This window comes from Lepidochelys olivacea, assembly GCF_965140295.1.
Source record: "Lepidochelys olivacea isolate rLepOli2 genome assembly, chromosome: 1".
In the NCBI taxonomy this organism is placed as follows: domain Eukaryota; kingdom Metazoa; phylum Chordata; order Testudines; family Cheloniidae; genus Lepidochelys; species Lepidochelys olivacea.
The window spans coordinates 208208851-208218760 of NC_140411.1; the positions used below are offsets into that span (position 1 = coordinate 208208851).

The 9910-nt window shown below is 43.7% G+C and overlaps 1 protein-coding gene across 2 annotated transcripts in view; it reads right to left on the reverse strand.

The window, feature by feature from the left end:
* HGD (homogentisate 1,2-dioxygenase) overlaps window positions 1-3602 on the reverse strand; it is a 37897-nt gene extending 34295 nt beyond the window's left edge. The window contains exon 1 of one of the 2 annotated variants that reach the window (XM_084617681.1): window positions 3397-3602. In XM_084617681.1, the coding sequence (XP_084473807.1) occupies window positions 3397-3411 (15 nt within the window). In that variant the 5' untranslated portion in view covers window positions 3412-3602. Of the gene's footprint in view, window positions 1-2458; window positions 2558-3396 lie in introns of those variants that run through there. The other variant, XM_084617682.1, reaches the window with a different exon arrangement.
* Window positions 3603-9910: the final 6308 nt, after the last annotated feature.

The window sequence follows — 9910 nt, forward strand, 5'->3', positions numbered from 1 at the left end:
TTGTTTGTCAAATGAGTTTTCCAGATGCTACAGAAAAAAAGAATAAATCACAGGTAACTGTACTGAGGGCCTCCAAAAGACAATGGCTTCTTCTTGGCGTGGCTGTAGCTGTGGGCAGGGAGACATTGTCCTGCTATTTATTTAGTACTGACTTGCTTTCAAGGACTTGTATTTTATTTAGTTGTACTTTGCCTTTTGCTATAGCAAATTCCAAACGACTTGTTCCCTTAGAGATCAATTTATAACTCTGCAGCATTTCCCTCTGGCTACACCAAGATGAATGTATAACCCCAGAGTCTTTTACACTACGACAGTTATTTGAATGTTACTTTAAAGCACATTTCTCAAACTGGCAAAAATAATAAAACCATGTTGAAGAGGGTTGGGGGCAGATGGCTCTGGCAATACGAGCTCTATCACTGGTTTGAATCCAATCCATACCGATAGCGACGACAATAACTGTCACCGTGGGACTGTAGTTTGGTCCATGTTTAATTAGTTTGGTGGATCTAAGTCCAAGTCCGAGTGGACAGGCGGCCCTGTTACAAAGCACTGTCACAGGCACCAACTGGGCTGCATGTTGATAGTCTCACCAGAACAGCCAAGGACTGAACGGGCCGTTGAAACCCAACTCCCCTCTCACCACCAAAAGGCATATCCACATCACAAATAAAGATATAACTGTACTGTGGGTAGGCACCCCCACGCTATCTTTAATCTAGCTAGCACAGGTAACAACAGTAGTAAAGATGTGGGGACATAGGCTAGCCACCCCAGTACAAACCCACCAGGAGCCCTGGGTACTTACTTGGGTTGCTAGCTTGTTCCAGTGTCCGTACCACCCTGTCTTTACTATTGTGACATGTGTCTGCTAGATTAACGCTCCTGGGAGTAAGCATACCTGTACTACAGTCGCACATTCATTGCTGTGGACACACACCCTAAGAATCACAGTCAGGGCACCATTGGGAAACTTGCCCTGCCACTGTCCGTGCTGTATCAGCTCTGTGAATAAACAGAGGGCTTCACTCTCCAGGGCTGTTACTCCAGCATCTTTCACCAACTCTGAATTCACAAAAGTTTAGACAAATAACACAGCAATGAACTGTAGTGGATTCCCTGGCTTGAATTTTTCTGATCCAGCCTGAACAATCTGATCCAGGAGAGTGGAGCCCCCAGCTTCAGTGGGACTCCATATAGGGGTAAAGATCTGCCTCCATAGATCCAGTTACAGGACTGGGACCCATGTAGGTAATTTCTTCAGAAAAGATGGTAAGGTTTAAAAAAAAAAACAACAACAACAACTCTGAAATCTGTTTAAAATCTCCCCTTCACCAAGTTCTTATATGTGAGATGAAACAAGATAATTATTACAAGCTACCTCCCTTGGGATGCACTCCTGGTCTGTTTTCATTATTCTTACCACTATTTCTAACCATCCCAGTGGGTTGTGTGGGTGGGTTGGTGAGGGGAGAGCTCAGGGGAACTGGGGAGAAGGTTTTTCTGTGAAAAGAAAAGTTTGCAAAGTTTCTAGTGTATGTGTGTTTCTCTCATAATCCTGCAGCAGTCTATGTAAATGTGATCTTAAGAATACGTTTGATTACTTAAAAAATGTAAAAACAAAGACAAAGTGTAAAATGGGGGAGATAAAAGCCCAGTGCAATATAAAAAATTAAACAACATCCATGGATTTGAATGACTGGGATGCAAAGTGGAGTTCTCTATAAACCATAACCTTTTGCTGGAGAGATTAGACAGCAGGCCTGGAAAAATGCTTTTGAAGTCTGAATACATAGACTGGAATATAATTAATGCCCCTCTTCAAGCGTTGTGAATAATACATTTTTCAACTACTGCTGGATGATACTAAAAAATAATGTATTAATTCAGACACAAAAACATTACATTGTGCATCAGTTAAGACTGGTCTACACAACACCAAATATAAAACCACAAAAGCAAGGAAATGAACAGGTAAGGCATATAACAGGACATAACCGCTCCTCCTTCACCCAGAGCTAAACATTTCATTAGAGCACAGCTTTCTTATGCCACAGTCAATGCACTATAACTTTAACTCAGCCACTGTTTGATGCGGGACTTCCAGCTGTCCCCTTACTCCAGATTTCCCCTGCACATGGGGCAGAGTTAAGGTTGTGGTGGTTCATTCTGTAATGAAAAATGGTCATGCTATTAGTGAAGTACATATCTCTTGGTGGAAGAGTAGATGGTATGTGCTGTTAGATGATTTAACTTTTGTGTATATGTAGATCACCCTTAACAGACACATACTGTGATATTTTGAAGTATGGATTTCCAAGTTTTTGAAAGATTAATTTTCCTCCTGAAAGGACGAGGATCTTTGACACAGGAACATCTCCTTCCCTGAAGAACAGGATCTTCATGAAAGGGGGTAGCTGGTTCAGGAACTTCATTCTTAAACTGTCTAGGCACTTACTTGGAAATCCTGTTCTTCAGGATAAAAGCCACTGTTGTCTCAGAGATCTGTATCTCCAAACAGCCTGGTTATCTTTCCCAAAGCTTGCAGTCACTAATGTTTTACAGTCCCCCTGTGAGATAAGTCAGTATCATTCTCCCCATTTTACCTAGAGGGACACTGAGAAGTGACAGGTTTCAGAGTAACAGCCGTGGTTAGTCTCTAAGGTGCCACAAGTACTCCTTTTCTTTTTACTGAGAAGTGAAGTGACTTGCCTAAGATAACTAGAAAGTCAGTAATAAAGCCAGGTTTAGAATCTAGGAGTCCTAACAGTCCCCTGCTCTAACTACTTTTCTATGATATAAAGCTTGGTGTTAGTTTAAGAGGGTTGCAACAGCAGGGCAGATGTTGCAAGATAAATGCCATTGGCTGGTTGGGAAACACCCCAAGGCAGCTAGATCAGCAAGAGGAGGTGTGCTGGGGGAGGGGGATGACAAAAGTTCGCATGGAAAGACTCCTGAACTGGGACAATCTGCTTACGTGAGATTTACAACATCCCAAATTAAACACAACAAAATCATTCATCCAAGAAAGGGAGACTCTATAACCTGCCTTGAAATGAATTTTTAAAAATGAGAAACTTTAAATTTAAATGAGACTTGGTATCTCTGTCAAGAGAACCACCCCTAACTCACACGTGGACTTCAGGTTTAGACAATAAACAACTATCCTGCTACATCACCCTAATTATCCAAACCTCCCCAGTTACTGCGCTCCACCCCACACATTAAGCACCTCATTGCAGACATGTTCTAGCAGTTCCCTTTCCCCACTCTTTTGGGCTTTAAAGAGCTATGGAACTGCTAACAAGAAAGTGGAGGAGCAGGGGGGGAGAAAGAGATGGCATATTTCTCTTTCTCTCACACACACAGGCTCTTGGGTGTCACAGTATCACTTACCTTCAACTGTGCCATTTTCCTCACTTTGCTTTCTCACTTTGGCAAATACAAAAACAAATGAGATGTTTGGCCAAAATGGTCTGTTGTAGTCTCCTAAAAACAAACTCTTCTTGCTGATTTTCTTGTTGGAGCAGCTGCAGGGACAAAGTCAGGCTGATTGCAAACTGTCTGCCCTGCAAGTGAGAAAGTCCAAAAGAGTTTCCCAGCTGTTTACTCAACTCAGTCTGGGTTTAATCAAACACAGGCCTTTCTTCTTTGAACCAATCCAGGGATTGATCTGAGGAAGATAAAACGAGAAGAGGGGAAAGGACTCTGTTCCACTAGTTTTCCTTTTTCTTATTAGCTGTTAGAGAGAGTAGTTATTCAAGTACAAGAGAGAAAAGGGTACACTTTAAGATCAATAAGGCATTTCAGGAACAAGAAAAAGCCCTTTCTGAAATTGATTTATAAGACTATTTTATTCATAATACCTCTAGCAATTTCAATCCACAGATCTCACAATGTGTGGGATTTAAAAGGCATCACTTCCCCAGCTCTGGTGTGAAAGGTGGTAGTTGTTTATCAGTGTACAGTAATGCTACACAGCAGGCTAGGGAGAGAAGTGAAGGATTCTGTACCCTACTCATTAGTGCTGGTCAGAACTTTCCGAATTTTGACAATTTAAAAAAAAATAATTGGTAAACTTTTCAACAGAATGGTCATGAAAAATGTTCCCTGCTTTTCAGCCAGTCATAGAAGCTGGCTGAAATTATGTGAATGTTTGGTTTTGATTTTTCTTTATAGGGGGAGCATTTAAAAAATTTCAGCATTTTCTCCTTTTATTTTTTGGATCAGCTCTAGCCTGAGTACTGGGGGATGAATTTTGGGAGGACAGAATGTATTTGCACTAGCTGGAATTTGGGCAAAGACCCTGGAGTTACCTGCACTCTCATGGACAGTGCAATGGAATCCTTTATTCCCACTAGTGGTCAGGCCCTTGAGTGAAATCCTGGACACACTGAAGTCAACGGGAGTTTTGCCACTCACTTAAACAAGAGTAAGATTTCACCCCTTAGCTTTAAATCTTATCTGAAAGTTGGCATTTTCTCAGACACACCATGCGAGGGAGATAATCTAGAACCACCATTCTAGACTGTAAACTCTTGAAAGCAGGGACTATCTAAACTTTTGTGCACTGTACAGCACCAAGAATGTTGTCAGCACTAAAGAATAATAATAGTTCATTGTTTCCATACTGATCCAGAAAGAAGAACACAAGGTGTAGATGATAGAATTATCAAGAACAATGCAGAAAAGACAGAAGTGTTCAATAAATATTTCTGTTTTGTATTTGGGAAAAAACAGATGTTGTCATATAATAAAATAACACTTTCCATTCTATTAGCACCTTAGGAGGATGCTAAACAGAAGGTATCAAAATTAGACAGGTTTAAATCAGCAGGTCCAGATACCTTGCATGCAAGAGTTTTAAAAGAACTGTCTGGGGCGTTCTCAGGACCATAAATGTTGATTTTCAAAAAGTTTTGGAACACTCAGGAAGTTCCAGAAGACTGGAAGAAAGCTACTGTTGTGCCAATATTTAAAACAAATAAATGGAATGATCTAGGCAATTGAAAGACTGACATCAGTATCAGTCAAAAAATTGGAGTGGCTGATACAGTTGATCTGATTAATAAAGAATTAAAGGAGGGTAATATAATTCATGCAAATCAGCATGGGTTTATGGAAAACAGATCCTAGCAAACTAACTTGATATCTTTTTTTGATGAGACTACAAGCTTAGTTGATAAGGGTAATTATGTTGATGTAATTACTTCTGTAAGGCATTTGACTTGGGATTGCATGATATTTTGATTAAAAAACTAGAATGATATAAAATTAATATGATACACATTAAATGGATTAAAAGTTTGCTAACTGATAGGTCTCAAAAAGTAATTGTAAACAGGCACCCATCCCCTCGAGCAGGTGAATATCTAGTGGGGTACCAGAGGGATAGGCTCTTGGCCCTATGCAGGGGTGAAAGTGGGCTGGTATAGGCTGGTATGGAGTACTGGTGAGAAGTGGTCACCAGTACCGGCCCATACGCAGCCAACGTTAAAGCGCTGCCATGGCAGTGCTTTAAGGACCCTCCTTAAAGTACTGCTGCGGCAGCGCTTTAACGTCGCTGCCCCTTTTTGCCCCCTCCGTCAGCAGCCCTGCTGGTAGGGACCCTTCCACCTGGCCCTTCTTCCCTAGGCCGCGCCCCTTCTGGGGGCCCAGAGCCGGGTCCCCGTACCAGTAAGTCTTCTGTGTTACTTTCACCCCTGGCCCTATGCCATTTAACATTTTGATCAGTGACCTGGAAGAAAACATAAAATCATCACTGATAAAGTTTGCAGATGACATCAGAGTTGACGGAGTGGTAAATAATGAAGAGGACAGGTCACTGATACAGAGCAATCTGGATCGCTTGGTATATAGGGAGAAAACAAGCAATATGCATATAAATTCGGGTAAATTTATCCATCTAGGAACAAAGAATGTAGGCCATGCCTACAGGATGGGAGACTCAATCCTGGGAAGCAGTTACTCTGAAAAAGATTGAGGGTTGTAGTCAATGTTCCCTCTAATTTTTTCCATCCATGTGCAGAATTAATTTTGTTGTACAACAATATCGATGTGATGTGCAAATGTGCATCACCAGTGGAAACAAAAACCTTAGATTTAATATATATTTTTTAAAAGTTACCATAGGGATAATTACTCCAGCCAGGACAAGTTAGGCATTTTAGAACTCACTACTCGAAGAATTAAATGTAAGCATAAGAGAGAAATAAAATTATGAAATGCATTGGGAGGTGAGTGTGAAAGAGACAGTGTGTGTGTGTTTGTGAGAGAGAGAGACTGTGTGCGTGCGTGCATGTCTGTGTGAGACAGAGACAGTGTGTGTACTTGTGTGTGAGACAGAGACTGTGTGTGTATGTGTATGAGACAAAGACAGAGCGTGTGTGTGCTATCTGCTGGGGAAGTGTATGAGAGACCATGCGCTGTCTCTTTAAGCAGAGAGGCATTCTGAAGGCTCATTCAGACTGCAGCAGCCATAAGCAGTTCTGTCCTACTCCTAAGCCCTGTCCCCCTCTCCAGCTCTGTGGAGATGGGGTACATTGGTGGGGAGGAAGGGGGACACCCTGACATCAGCACCCCCTTCCGCCCTGCACAGCAAGCAGGAGGGCCCCGTCCAGGGAACAGCTGGCCAGGGGCTCCAAGGCAGAGGGCACGAGCAGATGTGCGTGACACTTGATTGACTCTTGGGAGGCCACCTTAGAGGGAACAGTGGTTGTGGTGGGCAATTAGCTGAACATTAGCTTTCTGTCTGATGCTGTGGCTGAAAGGCTAATGTGATCCTTGGAAGCATAAACAGAAAATCTTCTCAAGTAGGAGTAGAGAGGTTATTTTATCTCTGTATTTGGTACTGGTGTGATCACTGCTGGAATACTGTGTCCAGTTTGGATGTTCCAGTTCAAGAATTATGCTGATAAACTAGAGAGGGTTCAGAGAAGAGCCATGAGAATGATTAAAGGATTGGAAAACATGCCTTTATAGTTATAGACTCCAGGAGCTCAATCTATTTAGCTTAACAAAGAGAGGGTTAAGAGATGACTTGATTACAGTCTACAAGTACCTACATGGGGAACAACACTTTGATAATGGGCTCTTCAATCTAGCGGAGAAAGGTATAACATGATCCAATAGCTGGAAATTGGAGCTAGACAAATTCAGACACAAAATAATATTTAACAGTTAAGGTAATTAAGCACTGGAACAATTTACCAAGATTCAGGTGGATTCTCCATCACTGGCAATTTTTAAATCAAGACTGGATGTTTTTCGAAAAGATCTGCTCTGGGAATTTTTTCAGGGACATTCTATGGCCTGTTATACAGGAGGTCAGACTAGATGACCACAATGGTTCTTTCTAGACTTGGAATCTATGAATCTCTAAGTGAAATCCTGGTGAAAAGGAGAAAAAAAACACAACAGGAAAAGGATAGAGACATGCAAAAGACAGCAAAGATAGAAAAGAGACATCTGAGGAGCAGAGAGCATTCTCTATTGGCAGCTACCAAATAGTTTGGACCAGAGTTTAGTATCTCACTGTCTGGGCCCGCAATGGGTAGGAGTTAGAGCTGAGAAAATAATGGATTTTTTGGTTTGGGGGACAAACGGAAAAATCCAGAAAAAAACTCTGGTTAAACTGAAACTAAAACTCATTTTTCCAATTTTTTTCCATCAATTGAAACTCAAAAAAATTCAATTTCAAATCTACCAAAATGCTTCAGTTGACTTGAAAATTTTTTTAAAAATGCATTTTGATTCAGCCATTTCAAGTGTTTTTTTTATTGGCCAAATTTGAAATCAAAATGCCATTTTGAATCAAAAATTCAAAATGAAACATTTCAACTCCATCTAAATGAAACATTTAGCAAAAAAATGTTTTGACTCTAAACATCCCCCACCCTCCCCGCATCAAATCTATTAATTGAATTTGACCCAAATTTGGCAAATAGGTTCAGGGCCTGAAAAATGCAACAATTAATCAAAAAAAAATTTCACCTACATCTGCTGGAAGTGCCTCATTACACTCCAGAAACCTCATCTGGCTGACTGGGAATCAGCTTGACAAGCTGCATCCAACTATCTTTGGCTCGTTGCCTTCTGGAGCTTTTGTGATGGTTGGGGAAAAATAGAATCAATAGAAGCTTGAGAGGTCATCTCGTCTAGTCCTCTGCACTCAAGGCAGGACTACATACTAGACCAGGGGTCGGCAACCTTTCAGAAGTGGTGTGCCAAGTCTTCATTTATTCACTTTAATTTAAGGTTTCGCATGCCAGTAATACATTTTAACGTTTTTTAGAAGGTCTCTCTCTATAAGTCTATATATTATATAACTAAACTATTGTTGTATGTAAACAAGGTTTTCAAAATGTTTAAGAAGCTTCATTTAAAATTAAATTAAAATGCTGATCTTACACCGCCGGCCTGCTCAGCCCACTGCCAGCCTGGGGTTCTGTTCACCTAGGCCGGCAGCGGGCTGAGTGGGGCCTGCGGCCGGGACCCCAACTGTCAAGGGGCCGGCAGCCAGAACCCCAGACTGGCAGCAGGCTGAGCGGGGCCGGCGGCCAGGACCCCAGACCAGCAGTGGGCTGAGCGGCTCAGCCCGCTGCCGATCTGGAGTTCCGTCTGCCGGCTCCTGCCAGCCAGGGTCCTGGCTGCTGGCCCCGCTCATTCCACTGCCGGTCTGGGGTCCCGGCCCTGTCCACATAGAGAAGGTACCTACTTTCTCCCTGGTTCTGGCCCATTCTCTTCCTCTCTCTGCACTGAGCTGAAGGTGGGAGTGCACTGAGAACAGGGCTGGGGGTAAAGGAGCAGGCTGGGGTTGGGGTGCAGGGTCTGGCCAGGAGCTAGAATGAGGGAGGGGGCTCAGGGTTGGGGCAGGAGGTTTGGGTATAGTGCGCTTACCTGGGCAGCTCCCATTTGGTGCGAGGGGTGCAGGGGGGAACGTAGGTGTGTGTGTGCAGGACCTCCTGTTTGGTGCTCAGGGTGAGGGTCGGGATGTGGTGATGCAAGAGTCAGGGCAAGGGACTGGGGGTGTGTGAGGAGGGAGTCAGGGCAGGGGACTGGGGGGGCTGGGTATGTGTGGGGGATGCCGGAGTCAGGGCTGCGGTTGTGGTGGGGGTGCAGGGGTGAGGGCACGGGGCTGCGGTTGTGGTGGGGGTGCAGGGGTGAGGGCAGAGGGCTGGGTGTGTGTGTGGGGGGGGTACAGGAGTTGTGAGCGGCTCACAGCAGGGGGCTGGAGGCGAGAGTGCTGCGGCTCCACTTTTCCCTCTCCCCTGCATAGCAAGGGCTGTCAGCTGATCAGCCGCAGGGGGCGAGAGGAGGAGTGGCAAGAACCCAGCACACTGGGGGAAGAGGCGGGGGGGGGAGGGGGAAGTTTGCCTGCCCTGCAAGGAGAGAGTGGTCAGCAGAGGTGGAGAAGAGTGGGCTGGGCTGGGCAGGATTTTTAATTGCACGCTGCTGTCCCTGGCAGACAGCAGCGTGCCATTAAAAACTGGCTTGCGTGCCATGTTTGGCACGCATGCCACAGGTTGCCGACCCCTGAACTAGACCATCGCTGACAGGTGTGTGTCTATTCTGTACTTAAGAACCTCCAATGACAGAGATTTCACAACCTCCCTAGGCAATTTGTTCCAGTGCTTAACAATCCTGACAGGAAGTTTTTCCTAATGTCCAACCTAAACAGCCCCTGCTGCAATTTAAGCCCATTGCTTCTTTTCCTATCCTCAGAAGTTAATGAGAAACCTTTTATGTACTTGAAAACTGTTACCATGTCCTGCCTCATCCCCCCATCTTCTCTTCTCCAAACTAAACAAACCCATTTTTTTCAATCGTTCCTCATAGGTCATGTTTTCTAGACCTTTAATCATTTTTGTTGCTCTTCTCGACTTGTCCACATCTTTCCTGAAATGTGGCA